This window comes from Pelecanus crispus, chromosome 10 (assembly GCF_030463565.1).
Source record: "Pelecanus crispus isolate bPelCri1 chromosome 10, bPelCri1.pri, whole genome shotgun sequence".
NCBI lineage: Eukaryota > Metazoa > Chordata > Aves > Pelecaniformes > Pelecanidae > Pelecanus > Pelecanus crispus.
Window position 1 is genome coordinate 37,613,068 of NC_134652.1, and position 21,823 is coordinate 37,634,890.

Here is a 21,823-nt window from a genome sequence, read left to right on the forward strand (position 1 = left end):
GGCATTTGGACAAAGAAAAGCATGATTCAATTATTTTCATACGGTTTGTAACTGAAACTTGTTTTGACGCATTGGCTCAGTTCAGAGTGAAAGCAACAGGAAAATGGACAGTCCCTTTAATCGGCTTCCTCATCCAGCCAGTCGTGCCCTGAAATTTTATTTGCAGAAATCAGAGCCCGAAGGACAAGGTAAGGCGTTAGAGAAGTCAAACCAAAACTACTAATTTCATTAAATACGCAAACAAGGAAAGCGCGTAAGTGACGGGAACGTGTTTGGATGTGACCGATGCCCGTGAGACACGACGAACGTGCGGTCGGCTCTAATGGCCAGCGCTTACACGACACGCGATGCGATTGCCAGCCTGCACGCCGTCGGTGCCAGGGATATTTGCAAATTTGTCTGAAAATTGAAGTTGTTGAGATTTGAGAAGATGAATGCTCTAGGACATTGCTTGTTTATTGTCAGAAACGTTAAGAGGTGATGTCGCTGGCAGGGAGCCAGGCTGGGTTACCGGTTTGCCAGAAGCAGAGTTTAGCACTGCGTGCAAAAGCGGCACATTTTATAACAGAACTACCCAGGAATATTTTTTTAGGCTTTATAAAAGAGGGTTTGGTAGCAACTACTGGTTTATTGTACGTACCTAACAAAATGATGTGCGAGCGACCGCTTAAAGAGTTTTACAGAGGTTTTCCACAGTCTCTTTGCTAGATAATTTAAGAATAAATGCTGCTGCACTTCATCTTCTCTGATACCAGACGCTGATTTTCAATGCCGTCTGTCTCTGCTCCGGGCCAGGATGCAACAACCAACTCTGCGACAGTTGTCTGCCACTTTGAATGAGACTTTTTTTTTTTTTTTTCTCCTCCCCCCACCCCGGCAGGAAAATAGTCCTTTGTGGAGTGCAGCGCTGCGAGCTCGAAAGGGCTTATTTCATCTCATAGGCATGAATGGTGTTTGCAGTTCATGATTGCTGTGTAAGAGCCACCGCTGACCTGCCGTCACGGCAGCAGGACGCGGATAAACGGTGGAAAGCAGGCAGAAAGCGCGGCCGGTGCAATACGCCCGCTCCCTATTTGCAGGACGGGACCCTCTTTGCAGGTGCAATTGCCTGGGTGTTAGAATGAGAGGTAAACGCTCCGGTATTGCTTAATTGTGCCGCTGTAGCGCGTGGGGACTCTGCTTTGCGCTGTCAACGTACGCTTAACCAAAAAGCCCAAGCAGCGGCTTCGCAGTTCTGTATTTTCGTCCGCGATGTCTTAAATGGCAATTGCGGAGGTTTGCGGGTGCGCGCGTTGCTCTGGGCTCCGCCAGCAGCGTTAGATGACCGTTTGAGCAGCGATATATATATTTAGATGACTGTTTGAGCAGCGATACGTATATTTAGATGACTGTTTGAGCAGCGATATATACATTTTTTTTTTTTTTTTCCTGACCTCTCCAGCTGCGGGGCTAGTCCTGAAAGAGTCCTCGGCAGCTAGGCATTTGCAAAGGAAAAAAAACGGGGGGGGGGGGGGGGGGGGGGGGGAGAGAATAAGCCGCGGCCGGGCGCGTTTCGGAGCTTTTCATCTCGCGCCCGCCGTGGTTTCCCCCCGCGCCCCGTGTTTTTTGTGTTTCTCCGCTGTGCCGCCCGCCGGCACCCACTCGGGCGGGTAAACCCCACCCCGGGTACCCCCACCCCGGGTAAACCCCCCCGGGTAACCCCACCCCGGGTAACCCCACCCCGGGCCAACCCCCCCGGGCCGGTGCCGCTCCCGGAAGCGGCGGAGCCCCCGGACCCGCCCGGCGCCGGGAAGGGGAGGGCCGGGCAGGGCGGGCAGGCGGCGGCAGGTGCTGCGGGGCGGGAGGATGGCGGCGGGGGACGCGGAGCAAGTGCGGTACTGCGGGCGGCTCTCCTACCTCTGCCTCAAGCTCACCCTCGTCATCTACTCCACCACCTTTTGGGTGAGGGCGGCGGCTGCCCCCGCGTGGGCTGCGGGGAGGGGCGGCGTGGGCGGGGAGCGGGAGGGTCGCGTCCCTGTGTGCCCCCCCCCCCCCCCCCAACCTGAGGCTGTGCGTGTGCGGTGGGGCTGGGGGGGGGGGGGCTGTGCGTGGGTCGGTGGGGCCGGGGGGCGTGCGTGGGGTCGGAGCGGACGGGCGAGTGGTCCCGAGTGGTCCCGTCCCGCGGGGAGCGCGGCGTTTCCCCGGGAGAGCGGGATTTGGCAGTGATGGGCGCAGGGCTGGCACACCTGTGGCTGGGGGCGTCGCGCCCTGGCCCGCCCCCGGGACCCGCAGGCTGGGCAGGTAAAACCATCTGCTTTTTCCCCCCGGGGGAGCTGGCCAAACGAAGGCTTTGCCCTCCAGCCATCGCTGCATAGGGTAATTCCTTCTCCGAGCCCTGGCCAGGCGATGCTGCGAAGCTTTCGAACCGAGAGGCGCGTCCCGCCTGCTGTCCTCAGCCGGGCGTCGCGTGAAACCCACGTGCTGGCATCGGAAGGTGATAAAGTCCCCGCGATGGGTCCGGCCTGGTACCGCCGACTTCTCCAAACGGGGGCAAATTCGCCCTGACCAGGCACCCCCCAACCTGGAAGGGGCCATCGGGGCTCGCTGGAAGGACCGTGATTTTAAAAAGTGCTTTTGCAGGCTCCTGGGGCGATGCTGCCTGGCTGTGCTGGCTCCGGGCTCTGCTGATGCTTGACGTGCTACAGCAGGGTTTTTTTCTGTTTTTTTCAATTGAAACGCCACTTTAATCTCTTGTTTCTGGTCTGGGTTTCTTAGCAGATGCGGTGTTTACACGGCGGGAGCGTAAAGCTTGTGGCGCGTTGCGTGGGAGAAGAGGTTTAGATGCGCCAGGTTTGATAGTAGGTGTCTGATTAAAGCTATGATTGAAGGATGAACAAAAATTGAAATGCGGAGTGTCTGGGTGTAATTCAGGCTTTTTAGGATCCTGGATGTCTTTTCTCTTTCTTAGCAGACAAACCAATCAAGGAAAACCCTTGGGTTTAGACTCCTGAAGTTTCCTGTGTTACTCCAGCGCAGCTATTCCGCAGGTGTGATTTTCAGAAAAGGGAAATATGTTGCATTTTCAACCCCCCCCTTTTTTTTTTTTTTTTTTTTTTCCCTCTTGCAGCGTGCCCTTCATGAAGGACCGTGCACGTTGTCTGCTCGGCGTTTTCCCTTGGCAGCAAGGGCCCTTTGCTGGTGGGCTGTAAAAATTAATCTGGTAGCAGAAACAGGGCCCTTCTCGAACTGTTTCTCTGAGTGTCCCTGGAGGACAAAGCCTCTTTCAAGCAGCCCGAGGATTTTATTTACTCTCTGCAGTTGCTTGCCCTGGATTTACAACGCTCTGCCCTTGTTTATAAGCAAAAGCTTTCCATTTCCACGGGGAGATGGTTCGCTCTGGGAAGCGGGGGGAGCAGCAGGCGTGGTGGGGGCTGCGGGAAGGGGAAGGATGGGGGCTGACGGCGTTTGCTTTCGGGAAGGCTGGCGCTGGGCAGGGTGCTCCCGGCGTTGGGGCCAAACACGCGCCGTATTGTGTGAGGTTGGCCGCGTGGGTTTCTCTCTCGAAATTTTCTTTTATTCCAGCTTAGCAAAGCAGATCTCGTCAGCCGTAAACATCAGCGGTCTGGTTCTTTTTTCAGCTGTGTTAGTCTTACTGACTTTTTTTTTTTTTTTTTTTTTTTTTAATATCGGTGTAAATGAAAGTAAAGTTTGGCTGTGGAGTATTGGCTTGCTTAAATTTTGGGTAATTTGTGTTCTTTTGCTGTTTTGGGGGGCTTTGATGTACGGGATGCTGAGGGCATTCGGTTTCCTCCCTGCTGTTGCTGTTCCTCCGGTACATTTGGGAATGATGCACACCCGGATTTGAGTCCCCAGGATTGCTTAAAAGCACCAGGAACTGAATATCAGCCTTATCCAAAAGCAGAAAGGAAATGAAAGCATTGCTGGGAGTGTCGGAGGGGACGTTTGCTACAGGCCCTGTCGCTGCTGTGTCTTCCCGTGCCACCCGGGGCTTTTTAAAAACTGGTTTTTTTGGGGGCCGAGGTGGTTTTGGAAAACAAAAGTTTTCATTTTCCGAACAAAAGGATTGAAGTTTCTTGGACACTTAAAATGCTAGAAGTAGTCTTGGAGGGTGCATGTAACTGTAACTCTTTCGGGCAGCTGTTTTGCTGGTGAATGAGGCTGTAATGTAATTTTTCTTAATGGCTGAAACAGCGTCCAGCATTTGAAAGAGAAGGCGCTGCTCTTGAGTAGGGACTTTATTTAAGCGTAAGTATTGTAAATACAGGGTTAAAAGCACTACTGAGAAATAAACGTTTTATCCTTTCCCTTGGGAAAGCAACTTCTGTGCCTGTGAAAGCCCTAGAGAAAGTCCCCGGTATTTGCCGGGGGATGCTGGTGTCACGCGAGTCCAGGCCAGTGGCTTTTTCCTGCGGCGGGACTTGCCAAACCGGGAGCTGTCGCGAAGGACGCGGGATGTAAACAGTACGGCTGCTGGTGGGCTACCTACGTAAACGTTGCGTTTCCACCCCTTGTCACAGGAAGGGAGAGCACGGTCCCGGAGAAGAGGCGCGGGTGGGATGATGGCGACGTTAGCACATCTGCTCGGCGTAAATAGTGGCTGCTGTCGGTTTGGCTCTATTAAAGGCTTAGAAGATTTTTATTAAACGCTTAAAAAAAAATAGAAGATAATAAAAGCATAAATCCTGCTTGTGAGGAATGAGGATTTTAATTGTCTGCCGAGGTGGGCTTTTTACCCCCCGCAATAATTTTTTATGCTTCAGAATCTGCATGAAACTTGGCATGCACGTGTGCGTCTGCTGTGCGATGGGTCGCTCTGAGTTTTTTTTTATGCGTTCGCTGGTGCTTCTTTGCCTTCGGCGTAGCGGCGGCGCCGCCGCCGCCGAACGCAGCGCGAAGCCGTCCCGCTTCCCTGCGGCACGTGCCGCGGTTTGCAGAACTATTCATTTCGGCTTGCTCGAGGGAGTTTTATTACAGGGGTGTTTTGTGGTCCTCTGCTTGGGGAGTGGCGTGTTCTAGGCGAGGGTGGTGAGGAGCTCCCCGTTGATCCCCCGTGGGTCACGGCGTAGCTTTAATCCTGTAATTTGTCTGGGATGCGATGTCGGCCACCCCGGGCCCTGGGGCAATAAAAGCTGTAATACGTGGGAATTTGGGGGGTGGGGAAGGCAATTTGGGTTTTTTTGGGGGGGCGAGGTGGTTTTGGAAAACAAAAGTTTTCATTTTCCGAACAGAAGGCTTGAAGTTTCTTGTGCACTTAAAGTGCTAGAAGTAGTCTTGGAGGGTGCGTGAGCAAAATGCAGATGGAGGGGGATGAAGATACCTACGTATATAAATACCTTTATATGCGTCTATATATCTTAAGCTCTTAAAGTGGGAATGCGTCTTGTATTTCTACTCACAGGCACCTTTGAATCTTTAAAACTGAAGACCACCTTAAATCGAATGTTTTGATGAGAAAACTATGGCTAAGACATTTCAGTAAACCTTCTAGTTTTGAAACAACACACTTCTGAAATTCAGATAATCCCCATTGGGCTTCAATCCCTGTGTTTTATGTCCAATGTTTGGGGTTTTTTTTAATTTCCTAAACAATCTACTAGGCAAATGTTGGGCTTGTTAATGGTGCTTTAGTGTTTGCAGGATAGTCTGTCTTTAAGTTGTATTAGCTGCTGCTTTCCAAGCAGGGTAAATACGGTCTGGACACAAAGGTATCACGTTTTTAGTTGGGTGTTTTTCCCCCTTTTTTTTTTTCTTTTTTTTTTAAATAATAATAATACTAGAACTCCTGAGTCACATAGACATGTGCAGTCACCAATTTTATATTCTGTAATTGTTTTGTATGGTTCTGAGACTCTTTCCTCGACTGTTATATCTGCGTTTAAAAATTTCAAACTGATTCATTTATGTTGTCTTCTGCTTGAAAAGTAATTTATACTTTATTACTCAAATCATTGAATTTTTTGAAGAAGAAAGCTAACACTACAAATTGACCATTTAGTAATAAAAACCCCCTAATTACAGTTTTACAGTAGAAGCATATAAATGGTAAATTTGGGTACCTGCTATTTGTCCACCCCGTTTTCTCTTCTGTCTTCCATAATCAGTACAGTTCCTGAATTTGTCAGAGGGAGAGTTACTCTGAATTTGGTCGAGTAAAATTTTAAGTTGCTTTTTAAATAGCTTCGGTATAGTTATTTTTATAGGTGAACCCTTCTGGGATTTTTTCTTTTTTTAAATGACAATTTGGTGGCATTCCTCACATAGCGGCCTTTGGGTTTTTTATTCCTACCTGTAGAAAATCAAGAATTTCCAGGAAGTTGTTATTTATTTTAAGGTATGCCATAATTAAAAAAAAAATATTTCAGCTGTTGGGCTCATGATCTTGCGACTGAGTCTGTCGTGTGTCCATCTAGACCTTTGCCTGGGATACACCACGTGAGATCAGGAAGCTGCTTATATTTAAGAGACGCGCTGTCCTCGCCATTGGTGCGCAGGGAGCGGACACGGGGTTACTGCCGAAATGTCGGGTCAGAAAAGGGGAATGCGGTTCATCGGATTGCCAAAATGATTGATTTGAGTCTGGGCTCTTCCCTAAGGACGCGCCCGGCTGTTGGAGTTGGCAGTGAAGTTTTTCCACTGTAATTTTCACGATGAGGTGTGGTGGGCTATTTCTTTTTCAAATTCAGCGTAAATCAACGCAACTTGCAGCACGCCGTAGGTTTAATCCCAAATGATTTTGACTTATTAATTATTTCGATTGAGATATCTTTACCTTGTTAAATGAAACGCATCGCTTCTTGCTTCGCTTGTCAGCTTCATTTGGTAGTGCTCAAGAAAGTGCCGTAATTACAAACTTGCAGGTTTTTTATTTTTTTTTAATTTTTTGTTTTATTTTGTTTTTGTTTTTTTAATCCGGTGCATTTCCCCTGATGGCAGGGGGACTGGACGTATGGGATAGACCTGGCCATATTTACTGAGCTTATATAGGAGCTGACAGGAGCCTATATAGGAGCTGATAGGAAGGGACATATAAGCTGTTGATTGCAGACTGGTTTAGAAATTATGTTGTGTTGGGGCATACACCCCCCCCCCGACCCAGAGAGGGAAGGACGGACAGACACGCAAAGGAGGAATATTAATGCCATGGCATTTGCTAGCGTATGTAATATATGTGATCTCAGATGAGTAATAAATTACATTTCAACCAGTGACGTATGTTTAAATTTGTTTAACTTGCAGAACATTAAAGCATTATTAAATATACTTTTGAAATGAACAAATCTCAGGTTTTTCCGAACTCAGCTTTCTTCTGCTTTATAGTCTTTGAGGTGCCTTGGTTTGTTTTTTTTTTTCAATCCATACTTCTGATTTGAGTGTTTCATTGCTTATAATTAATTCTGAAGCGAGAAGTCAGAGGTTCATGTGTACTCACAAAATGTCATCTCTGTGTTTTCCGGGAGAGGAAGTAACATCTGTGCTCTTCTTTTTTTCTGTTTCAGGTGATTGGAGCCCTCGTCCTCGCGGTCGGGATTTATGCAGAAGTTGAAAGACAGAAGTACAAAACTCTAGAAAGTGCCTTTTTAGCCCCAGCAATTATTTTAATACTTCTGGGCATTGTAATGTTCCTCGTATCTTTTGTGGGTGTGCTGGCTTCTCTAAGAGACAATTTATGCCTTCTTCAAGCAGTAAGTGTTGGGGGTTTTTATTCTTAATTTTTAGAGCTGATTGCTTTTGCTTTTCAGTGTCGCCTGCATTCAAACCCGTACCTCTTTCTATGTCTGCGCTGAAAAATATTTTAATAAAGTTGCTTTTTTGATTTGAATTAAATCTAAAACTGCTCTGTGGCAGTGGTCCCCTGACCGTGGATGCCGCTCCGTCAGGGAGCAGCGGCGTTTCGTCTCGCTGGCGACAGGACGGGCGAGGGTCAGAGCCTGGCGCTGAGAAAACCAGCTTCCCAATAGTTAAGGGCTTTATGGAAAACTACCAGGAATGTGCATTATTACGAGCTGGCGTGGATCTTGTGCAAACTCGGCTGTTGACATACGGGTTGACGCTAGCCCGGCACCCCGGTGCCTGCTCTTTCTGTGGTCCGGCCGTAGCGTAGGCACGTGCCCTGCGTAGGGGCACGGTGTTGGGGAGGAGGAAACACCGAAGGACGGGGCAAAGCCTGGCTGCAGCTTCCCACGTCGGCGCGGGGGCACTTCCTAAAGGACCCTAAGGGGGAAGTGAAAGGGACGCAGGTTTTCTCTCCAGCGCCTCGGAAAGGTGAAATTTTAGGGAAATTCCTGTGTAACGCTGCAGTTGCAGATGGAAGTTGCACATGTGGCTAATTAAAAGTAAGGCACGAAAACATAATTTTCACCTTCGTGTCAGTTCAGTGTAAAGAAATGGTAAATAAGTGGTACGTTACTTAAACCAAAGCCAGAGCTAACTGTGGATTTTGAAATTAGGCTGGAATTTTACGCAGTCTGTCCTCAGGCGGTGGTGGCTTCTTTCACTCTGAGTGTGGTGGTGTGTCCTCGTCTGTTCCTGAGGACGTTTTCTGTTCCTGTTGTGGTAGCAAACCCAGTAGGGTATTTAAACTGAGAAAGTCCCTGATGTCTGCTTCTCAGGCTGATTCCAGATTTAGCAGGAGAATAGGTATCTGTCCGGTGAATTCGTGACACTGACACCGGGTATTGAGAGCACAGAAATTAAACTAGCTTTTGGGATGGAGCATTAGAGATTATTTTCAGATGAGAGATCCTAAAACTTCTTTCCTGACAAAGTTCACCATTAAGAAGCAGAGCTAAATTTATGTAACATCTATCTTTTATACCTAAACAATCCTTTGGGTTGCAAAAACATTTCCCGTACTGGCACGTTGCAGCTACGTCACGGTGTTGCTATGGATTTCTTCATATTGTTCCTATTTTGCATGTGCTTTGGTAAGTAGTCACAGATGCATGTGTTGCGGTCGTGTGCGAGTGAGCATGTATGTAGATACGCAGATGTATAAATAAATTGAGAGCTAGCAGGTACAATTTTTTCTTACCACCGAGCCTACTAAGTCCTGTTAGTGCCCATCGTGCAGGCTCTGTGCTCAGCTGGCTCGGTCATGCAGTACTGCTCAGTTCCCTCTTCTGAAGCAACACACTAAAAGGTACCAAGCCCAGAATTTTGCTTTGATTTAACACTGGTGATTTAGTAGAAGGTGGTTCGGATTATCTTAAAGCACTGCTTTACCCAAGAAATGAAAGCTAACAGGTAAGTACTGTTTTTGCAGGAAGCATGAAAACATAAAGTTCGGTGCGGTTTGTAGCAGTCTGTTAATATGCTTCTCTGGGATGCTGTTATGGAGAGAAGTATCTTGGCGTGCTAAATGCATCTATTGGTTTTGAGCCCATGCAAAGCAGAAAAATAATGTGTTTGCCACTTGGGCAAACCCCAGAATGACTCAAGTGAGGAAAAAAGGCTTTCTCGTGATACAAACAGTTTTATAAGAACAAAACCATAATATTCTTTTAGATTGGATATTAGGAAAAATTTCTTGACGGAAAGGGTAGTCAAGCATTGGAACAGGCTGCCCAGAGAGGTGGTGGAGTCCCCATCCCTGGAAGTGTTCAAAAAAACGGGTAGATGTGGCACTTCGGGACATGGTTTAGTCTAGTCTACCCTTGATTGGCTTAGTGGTGGACTTGGTAGTGTAGGTTAATGGTTGGACTGGATGATCGTAAAGGTCTTTTCCAACCTAAACGATTCTATGAGTCTATGATTTCTATCTTTCTTTAAAATGACATCTCATAAGCAGAAAGCCGAGTATGTTGGCAATTGAATAGTATGGACTTAAGGACCCTAACCGAAAGAGTAATTGGGGTTTGTTCTGTTTAAGGACTCACTTGCAATTGTTTTTCTGCAGTTCATGTACATTCTTGGTATCTGCTTGCTGATTGAGCTGACTGGTGGAGTGGTGGCCCTGATCTTCAGAAACCAGGTGAGCCGCTTGCGTTTCAGTTTTGATCACCAGGAGCGTTACTCACAATCAGTGACGTTACAGCTATGCTACTGAGCAAATAAAAGGTGTTGAAATTGTCACCTGAGCACTACCTGGTGGAGGTCTGAAGGCAGGTCCAGACTTTTCAGGGCCTTTCAGGTTTGGGGATGTGTGGGATTGGCCACCCGTTCCTGGGATGAATTCCAGATTAAAGAATTTGGAGAAAATGTGGTGACTAAGAATGCGTGATACAGGCAAAACAAGTTTCCAGCTCTTCATGTATTACAAAGCGCTTTCTTCTCGTTTGCCATCTGAGTCTCAGACTGCTGATTTGGGAAGGTTCCAGCTGGATTTGGAGACTTTGTTATTTTTTAGTGGCCAAAATGTTTTACCGTATATAAGGGACAGCTATTCCCTGCCCACATACGTAAGCAACATAACTAATTTCTACAGCAGACCCTATGATTTACAAGCATGTTATAATTATATAGAAACCTTAATTTTTCTAAATGGAAAGCAGCAGACTATTTTTTGTGTGTGTGTGTTAGAAATGTTTTAAAACATCAGTGTGTTCGCTATGGCAAGTACTAGATTTCTGTGCTTTGATTTTTTTTCTAATCTGACAAAATATGAGCATTAAAAGGAGATGCCGAATAACAAGACCTCTTCCCTCCCCACCCCAATCCTACCGATCTCATTTCCACAAAGAGAAGTCATACATGCTGTGTTACGTATGTTATTTAAAAAAAAAAAAAGCTTTAAAAAAGGTTTTTTGAAAAATAACAACTCATTGTTATTTTGAAGTAGTATTATGTTCTCCCTAGCTAGTATTTTCTTACTCCATGGTGGACCGAGTCGTGAACTTGACTTGTGAGAGCAGAGGATGAGTTATCTTCATTTCTAGAAGCCATCGCTAGCTGTTGCCGTAGGTGGTGCCTTGGCCCCACGCAAGGAGGTGTTTGGAATTGTGGTGGGAGCACCAGGCTTGTCCGAAGGGAGCAGATCAGCCTGCCTGGTGTAAGAGTGTGGGCATCATGGGATGCAGAGAATTTGGTTGACAGAAAATTAAGTAAATGCCAAAGATGGTATTTGCTGAGAGGGTGAGGAAGAATTGCTGTTGACTTTCAGACAAAGAAAACGTATTGTTGGGATTTTTGTGCAGTAAGCGTTTTCCTGACACGTGTATTGGGTGTCTGAGCAGGACGGCTGTGCTCAGGGGCAGGTTTCTTTGCTTGTTTTATGAGGTTAATGGAGAAGTTGGGGTTAGTAGGATGTTGAGTTGCTGACATTGAGTATTAGGACATTGAGGTGCTGGAGCGTGTCCAGAGAAGGGCAACGAAGCTGGTGGAGGGTCTGGAGCACAGGGCTGGTGGGGAGCGGCTGACGGAACTGGAGGTCTTCAGTCTGGAGAAGAGGAGGCTGAGGGGAGACCTGATCGCTCTCTACAACTACCTGAAAGGAGGTTGTAGTGAGGGGGGTGTTGGGCTCTTCTCTCAAGTAGTTAGCGATAGGACAAGAGGAAATGGGCTCAAGCTGCGCCAGGGGAGGTTTAGATTGGATATTAGGAAAAATTTCTTCATGGAAGGAGTGGTCAAGCATTGGATCAGGCTGCCCAGAGAGGTGGTGGAGTCCCCATTCCTGGAAGTGTTCAAAAAATGGGCAGACGTGGCACTTTGGGACATGGTTTAGTGGGCATGGTAGTGTTGGGTTGATGGTTGGGCTGATGATCTTAGAGATCCTTTCCAACCTTAATGATTCCTAGTTTTTACTTTCATTAAAAAATAATCCAGCCACCAAGCCAGGAAACATGAAATTAATTCTTACTTTACCCTTAATTGGTTTAGTGGTGGACTTGGTAGTGTTAGGTTAATGGTTGGACTGGATGATCTTAAAGGTCTTTTCCAACCTAAACGATTTGATGATTCTAGTATGGTGAGGAGAAGGAGTTATTTAATAAAGCTTAGGGTAATAGGTTCTATTTAAATGCTAATTGCTTTGCATGTCTTACTGTTTTTTCCCATTTTCTTTCTCTGTTTCCTTCTCAAATCTGTCGAGTCTAAGTCAGGAGATGCAGGTAGCGCAAGTGTAATTGGTATTTGCTGCTGTTTGTTCTTGGCCAGTTAGGATAGTCCTGCAAAATCCCATATTTCTAATCATCGATGTGATAATTGTTTTTGTTCTGTCTTGTTTTTAAGTGTTGCAGTTTGTAATACTGAGAAAATGAGTAGGCATATTTCAGGTTTCTTTCTGACCTGCAAGGATTTAGCTTTGATCTTTTTAGCAGCTGGGTTGAAAGGAAAGTTGTTATGTTCTGGTTGTGTTTAGTCTCCATTTTTGCTATGCTGTGATGGTGCTGGATGTTGAAAACTGAATACTCTTTTTTTTTTTTCTTTTTTTTTTTTCCCCTCATCTTCTGAACTTTAAAAGCATTTTGTTGTTTTCATTTCTAATACGCCAAGCTGAGGAGATACAGTTTTATATCTGTCAACACTCTGCTGCCATATTTCTCAAAACCGTGATTGTGAAACACAGATACGAGATCTTTTTGACTTTTTTCTGCTTACGGTGGAATAAAGCTCATTATCTGGCAATTACGGATTCCTTGGAAAATGAAATGGTGAAAATAAAGTTAATGGAAAATAAAAATCACAGAAGATGGTGAGCAGGGAGACAGTCAGGTCTTGTCGCCCAAGGAGTGGTGCAGACCACGGTGTCAAGACCTGCCACCCAAACCTGCCGTTCTGTCACCCAGAAGATGCCAGGGATCCCCGGTGCCCAGTGGGAGGGATCCTGCCTTCCCCTTCTCAGCCTGGGGGACAACGGGACCATCTCTGGGAGGCGCTTGGAGAGTCTCAAGAGGAGCAGCACCTCGCTGGAGAGGTGTCGCACTGTTAGCGCTTCTCGGGACAAAACCAGCAGCGAGGCTGCTTCCTTAAAAGAGGATGGATGGTCAGTCCCTGCAGGACTGTGCTGTGATTGATTTTTAACTGGTATTTGTTTTTTCTTAAAAAAAAAAAAAAAAAAAAGCCTTTCCTCTTGTGTTCATCAATTACACTTGTCGTTTTAACCCATTCTTTTAATTTTGTTTCAGCGTGTGTAACCTATGAATCTTCTTTTACTTCTGCCTTCTAGACAATCAACTTTTTGAACGATAATATAAGACGAGGAATTGAGAATTACTACGACGATTTAGACTTCAAGAACATCATGGATTCTGTTCAAAAGCAGGTTTGTTTTGGTTTTGTTGGTTTTTTTTTTTTCCCTGGGACTAAGTCAGTGCCGAGACGTGGTAGGTCCTGGGTGACAGCTTAGAGTTTTTCCAGTGATGTGATAATCGAATTCTTATTGACGAGGGAGATGAGATCTCATGCGTCATCTGTTATGATGTTGCTGCAGGCAGGGCTCCTCCAGCATCCCAGCTGGCCTTTGAAGCCCCCTAAATCACTGCAAGAAGCAGGGGCAAAATGCAGCTTTTGCCTTGGTAGGCATGATTTGGCTGCTCGAGGCCAGATCCTGCAAACATTTAGGTTTATACGAGCCCCGCAGCCGGATTCAGACAAATTCAGCCTAAATTCCACCCAAGTTCTTACGCTAAGCGTTTCTGCTGGCTGGCCCAAGACATTAAAAAGCATCTCATTAACAGGAGGCACCGGATAAAGAGAAATTAGGTGGCAATTAGGCTGTTGGAACCTGGGCCGTTGTATTTTCACTCGAGGGCACGTACCAAGCTCTTTAACAAGGTGGTTATTCAAAGGAAATGCCCATGGAAACATATATACCTGTAATTAAAATTGTGTTGAGCCCAGCTGAGCATTACTTAATGGCACGCGTAGTTGACTCACAGCCCCTTTTTTTTTTTAAGGCTGGTGTGTTGAAATGTTTATTGGATTATTGAGTTCTGCCATGCAGTTCAGAGACTATAGAAGAAGCAAAAAGTGTTCAAAAATGTGATGTCAGGGCCCGTGTGATGTCAGTGACCATGCCAAATGATGATTTAAAAAAAAAAAAAAGTTAACTTAGGAAGCGATATGTATATTTTATGACATCGTTATGGAGATGGCAGCCTGCTTTGAAAAACAGAGTTAGCATGGAAAGTCTGTGAAAAGCCAACCATCCTGAGGAAATTTTGTCATTAGACTTCATAATGCTTTAAAGTTTCCATGCACTGCCCAAAATTATGTGTATGTACAGTGAATATACATTTTAGTGATTAAAGAAACTGTTCCTTTTCCCTTTGTTTAAAATATAAAGTGAATGTTTGTATTAAGTCAGTGTAAACTTACAGTATTTGTCAGATCTCAGTTTTACTAGATTACACCCAAAATGTTTTGGTGAGATTTTTTTTTTTTGTGCCTTATAGCAACATTTCTGTCTTTGAGTCATTTAGAAATGTAGTCAAAATCCTTAAATAATTGAAGCAGTACATTACAGCTCAAGATGGAGTGAATGTAAAAACATTGCTTAACGATGTCCAGACCTGAAAAGACAGTTTTTCAACTCAGAAAAGTTGGGAAGTGGAACTTAGCAGTAAGCACTTTGCTCTGGCACCTGGGGTAATAGCGCGATGAGTGACAGAGGAACGCTGCCTTTATTTTTAACTCTTTTCAGTTGTATCTGTTGTGTACATTCCTATATGCCTTGCTGATAAAATGACAGAATTGCTGGGTAGCTCAGTGCTCTTAAAAATGCTTTATTATTGCTCTTTTATTAATTACTAATAATTAAGAACATTAATAACATAGTTATTAGAAACGTTTCTGTTAAGATACGAATTTTTTTTTTTTCCTTTGCCTTATGTGTCATTTTTTCCAGTTTAAGTGCTGTGGTGGGGAAGATTACAGGGATTGGTCACAAAACGTGTACCACAACTGCGGGGCGCCGGGACCGCTGGCCTGCGGGGTGCCCTACACTTGCTGCGTCACAAATAAGGTCAGTCCAAGTCCCGGCTTCTCGGCACCGCTGCTCTCCGCCGGGTCGCTGGCATTGGCTTAAAAAGGTACCTTACTTCAGAAGGTCTGGGGGAAGAAGCGAAGGAAAATGGGTCCCTCCTAAGAACGGGAGCTATGGATCCATGGGTCTTGATAGCTTGAAAAGGAGAAAATAATGAGTTAGACGTGTTGGCTCCGGTCCGTGTTACCGTCCTGCTACACGGTCCTAGAAACGCAGAAGGGATCTTGGGAGTTCCTCCAACCTCATGACTTGCCTGGACCAGGCCTGCTTAAAATTAAATCTTGCTGGTGTTTTCCCCAGGGTTTGCTGCTCCAGCTTTGCCAGGAAGCCTGGGCCCCGTTTACATCCGTGGGTGGGGGTTGGAACGATGTGCACCAGCTGCTGCATGAATTAAAAACCAAACAGAACGACCCCGTCATCCAGAAAAAGCCAGAAATGTGAGCAAATGACCTCGGGGTCAGTGCATCCTTGTGGGTGCAGGTCTAGACTGGAGCTGCTGGTCTACCCTAACCCATCCTTGAAAACTGCCCACCTTGCCGCCTTGTCAAATCCTCCCCGGAAGAACACGGGGTCAGCTGGAGTCTGGACCGGTTTCTCAGGCTACAATGAACTGGTGTTAACTGGTGCTGGCAGCACTAGGAGCAGGCGTTAAGTTCCATAGAAACGGACCTTGTGTCTTATGTAAATTTTAGAAGTTGTCGTTCATCGCTCTTCATTTGAGGGATGGCTGTAACGCTGAATTTGATGAAGAACTATTCCTCAGCTCAAAACCAGTGTGGGCAATCCCTGCCTCACTGGGTTTTGGTCTTTGGTCTGAGCACAAGACAGAGAAGTTGCGTGTGTGTAAGAGCAGACGCAGTAGAGCTCATGACGGCTAGCCTACCGGTGCCTGTTACGTGCTGCCCTTTCAAGGTCTGCCTTAAGGGTGGGTGTTTAATTAAAAAAAAAAAAAAAAAAAAAAAAGGAAAAAAATGCAACAATTGTGTTAGTAATCCTGCTGGGTGTTACTGAGAAATGTGTATAACATGAAGGTGTTTATTACGTATGCTTACGCAATTTTTGTGTGTGAGGAGTCTGTTTAAAGCTGCGCTGAGCTGTGATTTATTCTCAGAAACTAAAGCTGAACAGTTCTGTTTTGAGTCTCGGGTGTTTCAGAATAAGAAAGTCATGTATATGAAAATAATCTGTGCTGATCCAGAGCAGCACGGAGCAGAAGAGCTCAGGATTTTGCCCTCAGTTGATGGCAAAGGAAGATAGAGCTGCCCTGTAAAGAGCAATCTGGCTTTTTACGGGTCATTCAAAATACTGCTTTTTTTTCTGCATCTCTCATTTCTCTGTTGAAGCCTTGCTTTAAAAGGTTAGTCCCTGTGTGCGGAAATACAGCAGTACTGTGAAGGCGAAGTGCTGCGATAACCAGTGACTAATAATGCTAGGTGGCTTTTCAGCCATGGCACAAAAAATCAAACACGTTGCGGATTTCAAATGCAAGCTGTCAGGCAGGAAAGCACTAAAATAAGAACTGCTCCGAGGAAAACGGGGTGTATATTCTCCATATGCTTCATTGGCAAGTGGGGAGGAGGGGATGAGACTACTTGCAGCCTAAAGGTAGCCTGTGAAGTGTTAAACTCGGTGAAGTTAATTGAAAGGTGACGAGATGCCCCAAAATAACAAGCAAACTTGTTGTTTAAGGGTAGGCTGTTCAGCAAGATGCTGCGGTACATTAGGGCTTGTGGCTTTGCCACCCCAGGATGCCATCGATGTGCCCTGTGGAAGTCCAAGCGGCACGGACGCGTGTTGGCCAGCATGAGACTAACATCGTGGCTGTATGGCCGGCTGCCCCGAGGGAAAGAAAAAAAACCCAACCAGAAGATGCATAAATCTTCTATGTTTGACAAATGCTTCCAAATACAGGCTGGTTTCTGTCCTGGAAAACCACAGATATGGTTTGTGATTACTCATTCACTTTGTAGTCATGGAAAACTCCCGTTAATGTTGGAGGTTGGATTCTGATCTCTTGAAAAGCCCGGTGCTAAGATGAGCCAGGCTCATACTGGAGGGGGTCTGAAGGGACTATTTTCAAGTCAAAGTATTCATTAAAGACTTACTTTTATCTGTAGCAGATAAAACTTAGTTGCCGAATGCCTACAAACCTCCGTTTCTGATGCATTTATCGAATGCCTACAAACCTCCGTTTCTGATGCATTTATCTCCGTTGTGATGTCCTGTCAGCAAATGCCGCGTTTAAAATTAAACGATGTGACTCTGTTCTTGTTGTCACGTATTTCGCGGATGTCCGTGTGTTTGTCTGTTAGGCTTACGCGTTTTGTAAATGTGCAGTCACTCACAGCAGACGCAGCAACACGCTGATGCCTAGTATTGCAAACCCTGACTTCCAAGAGTATTTATTACCTGTGGTTCAAAGGTGGCTACTCCTCGCGTTTTTGCAACAGACCTGTGAAATAGTCAGAGCCTTATTTTTAAGAACGTGCTGAACCTTGTTTGTCAGACAGTTGCGTGCTCAAGGTGAGAGCCTGGCTTTTTGGGATCTTAAAAAAAAAAAAAAAACCAACCAACTTGACCCTGGCTGGTGTTTCTGCCATTCTGTAACATCCAGCTTCCTTCCATCTTTTGCCAATGTCCCTCTTCCTTCTTGGGGAGGCGACCTCGGAACCCCAGCTCAGAGGCCACCAGCGTTTAGAAACCTCATCTTGTCTTAATTTTGAGGGAGGGCGCGTCAATACAGTAGAGTTTGCTCTGCCTTATTTCCCTCATTTATATATTCTCATTTTCCTCCGTGTCTTTGGCTTTGTACATTGCTTCCTTTGACGCCGGTGGCCTTTGCGTTGGTTGGTTTGTAAGTGAAGGACAGTATTTTCGTGTTAGCTTTGCCAGGCCAGGTGGACCTTCAGGACGCAAGCAAAATACGATATGGCTACAGAAAATGCATTAGAAATCTATGATGAATGCAAGCTCTCAGTCTTTTTTAAAATATATTAATTTTATTAATTTAATTCATATATATATAAAAATATATTATAATAAATTTGGCCTTGTAAAATGTTCATATAAGCATTCATAGTATTAGATGTTATTTCTGAGCTTAAATTTGTCATCGTGATGGCATGATGGCCATGTTAACCCCTGGTTTTCTTGATGTGTTCAGTTATTAAGGCCTTAAAATTAAAACCAGCTGTTTGTTCTGTGGGAATGACTGTGGCTTACAGCTCTGTCGTAGCTAGCTTTGGTCTCTGACCCCGCGCTGGTTTCGCTGGATGGATACAGTTCAAATGTCGTGTGTTGTGACACACTGGCAATACTGATTTCTCTAAAATCATGTAGAGCTCTATTTGAACCTGACCCTGGGGCTGCTGGAAGAAACTGGTGTTGGACTGGGAAGTAAACCTGTTCCTGCTTTTGTATGAGCTGGGTGAACACAAGAAGCGTGAAAATAATTTTTCTGTGATTTTTGTTTTCTGCTACAGTTTATATCTCTTCTTTTCTTTTCAGACAGACATTATCAACACTATGTGCGGGTACAAAACCATTGACAAAGAGGTAAAGTAACCAGTGTCCACCCTGTCATGGCAAAGGGTGGTGCTTCTCTGCATTTTTTTGGTCAGTTATAAAATTGTCTTCTGCATATTTAAATCTACCAGACAGCTAAGTCAGCAATTAAAATTATTTTATCTGGAATAACTTTCATATATTAAAAAAACTAATCTTGTTTGATTGTGGCATCTTCCCTTCTTTGTATCTTCCGCAATTCCTTGTTTGACGTGCATGAAGCATGTCTTCCCAAAGCTCATCCTCCTTATGCTAATTGCAGAATTAATGCAAAGAAAACTTGCTTTCATACTTTTAAGGAGTGACTGAGTTGGGAAAGCTTTTAATACTTAAAAGCCAAAGTTTCTCACTGCGTAAAATCAGTTTTGGTAAAGGCAAATTAGCGGCTTCTAAGTATTTTACATCCCAGTAGGGGGGTGTTTTATTTTTAAGCCTCTAATAGTTATTCCTGGAAGAGGAGTGGGACTTCCCAGGCTGTGTTGGCAGCCCTCTCCTCCTTCCAGGAGTGGGATGGGGCCTCCTCCTTCTTCAGTCTTCCCTTTTGGGAATAGCTCCAGTGACTCCAGAGCAGAGACTGCCCGCTCAAGGCACTAATCGCGGAGTGATTAAGAAGGGAAATCAGTAATTGGATCTGCCGCGAGTTCTCCACTCCTGGCGCTGGAGTGCTGGTGCAGGGTTTGGTCTGAAAAAGCCCCTTTCCCCAGCTCATTTGCGGCACTTGGCGCACAATGGCAGCTTCGGTTGTTGGTTTTTGGGATTACCGGTTATCCTTACGTATGACCTGTCCTCATTTACGTTCATTGATTTATGGCTTAATCACCTAAACGCTCCAGCCTGGCTCTAGTGCCCCAAACACTTAAGCATATGCTTAACTTTACCCCATTCATCTGCTTAGGACCCTTTGCAGCCTCAAGTGCTTTCTATATTATGGGTTGGGGTCACGGTGCAGCGCAGCTTGCAGGACTGAATCTGAAATCCTCTTGTTCCTGCCCTTTTTAGAGTCTATTGCGAAGCACTTGGTCCGCAATTTATATTTTTCTATTGCTGTACTTTCAACCTGGAAGCAGAGATAAAAGCTAAAGAGAGACTTCTCTACTTTCCAAGTGGTCCGAAATGAGAATCGGATGCATTTCATTTAGAAAAGTAGTTGCAAGCAAAGATTGAAAAAAAAAAAAAAAAAAAAAAAAAGAAAGAAAATAACTTGTTCAGGTGTGGAAGAACCACAAAACAGGTGGAAGAATTAGTGATGAGAGCTGTGTCAGATTTGGTGGGTTTAAAGAGATGGGAAAGAGGACCAAATTTGCCTCCTTGAAATTTAAATTATCATGTGTTACTGTGTCATGCGCCAGTGAACTGCCTGTTGACCGTCTTCTCTGTTATTTTGCAGCGCTTGAGTGTTCAACATATTATATATGTCCGTGGGTGCACGAATGCAGTGCTTATTTGGTTTTTGGACAACTACAGCGTCATGGCCGGCGTGCTGCTTGGCATATTGCTACCCCAGGTAAGAAGGGCCCAGCGCGTTATCCATTAAAGGGACTATCTGATTTGTTGCTACGGTATGCGATATCCCATTCGACTATTGTCGTGGTTTAGCCCCAGCCAGCAGCTCAGCACCACGCAGCCGCTCGCTCACTCCCCCTGCCCCGATGGGATGGGGGAGAGAATCGGAGGAGTGAGAGTGAGAAACACTCCTGGGGTGAGATAAGAACAGTTTAATAATTGAAATAAAGTAAAATAGTAATGCTAATAGTAACAATACAATAATGATAATAACAATATCCAAAGCAAGTGATGCCCAATGCAATTGCTCACCACCCGCCGACCGATGCCCAGCCAGTTCCCAGGCAGCGATCGCTGCTCCCCGGCCAACCCCCCCCAGTTTCTATACTGCCCATGACGCCGTATGGTATGGAATAGCCCTTGGGGCAGGTTGGGTCAACTCTTCTGGCTGTGCCCCCTCCCAGCTTCTTGTGCGCCTGGCAGAGCATGGGAAGCTGAGAAGTCCTTGACTAGCATAAGCAGTACTTAGCAACAACTAAACCATCAGTGTGTTATCAACATTCTTCTCATCCTAAATCCAAACCACAGCACTGTGCCTGCTGCTAGGAAGAAAATTAACTCTATCCCAGCCCAAACCAGGACAACTATAATTATCATTTTTTACTTAAATTTAACATAACTGATAAGCTGAGGTGGCATTCTGGTAATCAGTAGCGTTACTGTGATATATTGCAGGGCTTGGTTGGTTAATTTGGTTTGCTTGGGTTTTTTTGAGTCCTCTCCTCCTCTTAGCTGCGTCCACTAAGACTTTCTAATAGTCCAGGGTACAGGGGCGGTAATTAGCTGTATTGGCTCTTCACAAAAATGATCCATTTGTGCCCCTATATGCAAAGAAGAATAACGATGTGAGATTCTCTCTGTGTACGTACCGCGTGCCTGCATATATATCTCACACATGTATACATAATTTGTAAAAATTTGCTGCGAGGAGTGTTAGATAAGCAGTAGTCGATCTCTGACTAGAGATGCCCCTTCCTTTCGCAGTTCCTGGGAGTGCTGTTATCCTTGCTTTACATAACTCGGGTGGAAGACATCATCACTGAGCACAAGCTGAGCGAAATGCTGTGTGAAGAAGCGCGGCAGAGATCTGCCCCCGAGTTTGCTGGAGCCAACTGCTGCATGTGTTACCCGGGGTGACTTCGGAAACCTCAAATGTCGTTAGATTACGAGGTTTCCAAAGAAAAGCAAATCCACCTGTTCTGGTTTGTGCTGCCTTCTGCGGCTACAATAAATCAGCCAGCAGACTGGCGGTGGGTCGGCAGCACGCCGATACCGCCCTAGCCTCGTCGCTCTCGGTGCGTCTGCAACCAAAGACGTGCCAGAAAGGCTCCGTCCTGCCGGCGATGCTGCTGCGGTATCGCGCTGCTGCTGGAAAGGTGGGCTTGCGGATAATTAAATCTTTTTTGAGTGATTACTGAGTGATACGCAGCAGGGAAGACTCTTCTGGGAAGATTTGAAGGTAGATTTCTAGGAAGAGCCTTTGCATCTTGGGATGTCGTGCTTAAATGTTTGTCCTTTCCAACTTTATTTTCTTACTCCTTCCAAAAAGGATTTCTAACCGATCTACATGGTGACTATTAAATAAGTGTTTAATAAATTTTTTATGCTAATCTCAATCAATTTACTGACACTAATGGATGTGATGCTGAACACTTTCATTGCTCAGTCTTTGGTGCCTTTTAATAATGGGGCAGATGCCAATGTCAAATCAATCAGGTAAAGCTTGATATATTTTTAATGCAATTTATTACTGTCTGGCTTTTGTATAAACTTACT

At 45.4% G+C, this 21,823-nt stretch overlaps 1 protein-coding gene across 1 annotated transcript; it reads left to right on the forward strand.

Annotated features, from left to right (window-relative positions):
• The first annotated feature begins 1,845 nt into the window (after nt 1–1,845).
• On the forward strand, nt 1,846–21,184 carry TSPAN15 (tetraspanin 15). Its single transcript, XM_075717846.1, has 8 exons — nt 1,846–1,941; nt 7,497–7,682; nt 9,896–9,970; nt 13,103–13,198; nt 14,783–14,899; nt 18,428–18,475; nt 19,872–19,988; nt 21,032–21,184. The coding sequence occupies exons 1-8, from the start codon at nt 1,846–1,848 to the stop codon at nt 21,182–21,184; spliced, it is 888 nt and encodes a 295-aa protein (XP_075573961.1).
• The last annotated feature ends 639 nt before the right edge of the window (nt 21,185–21,823 follow it).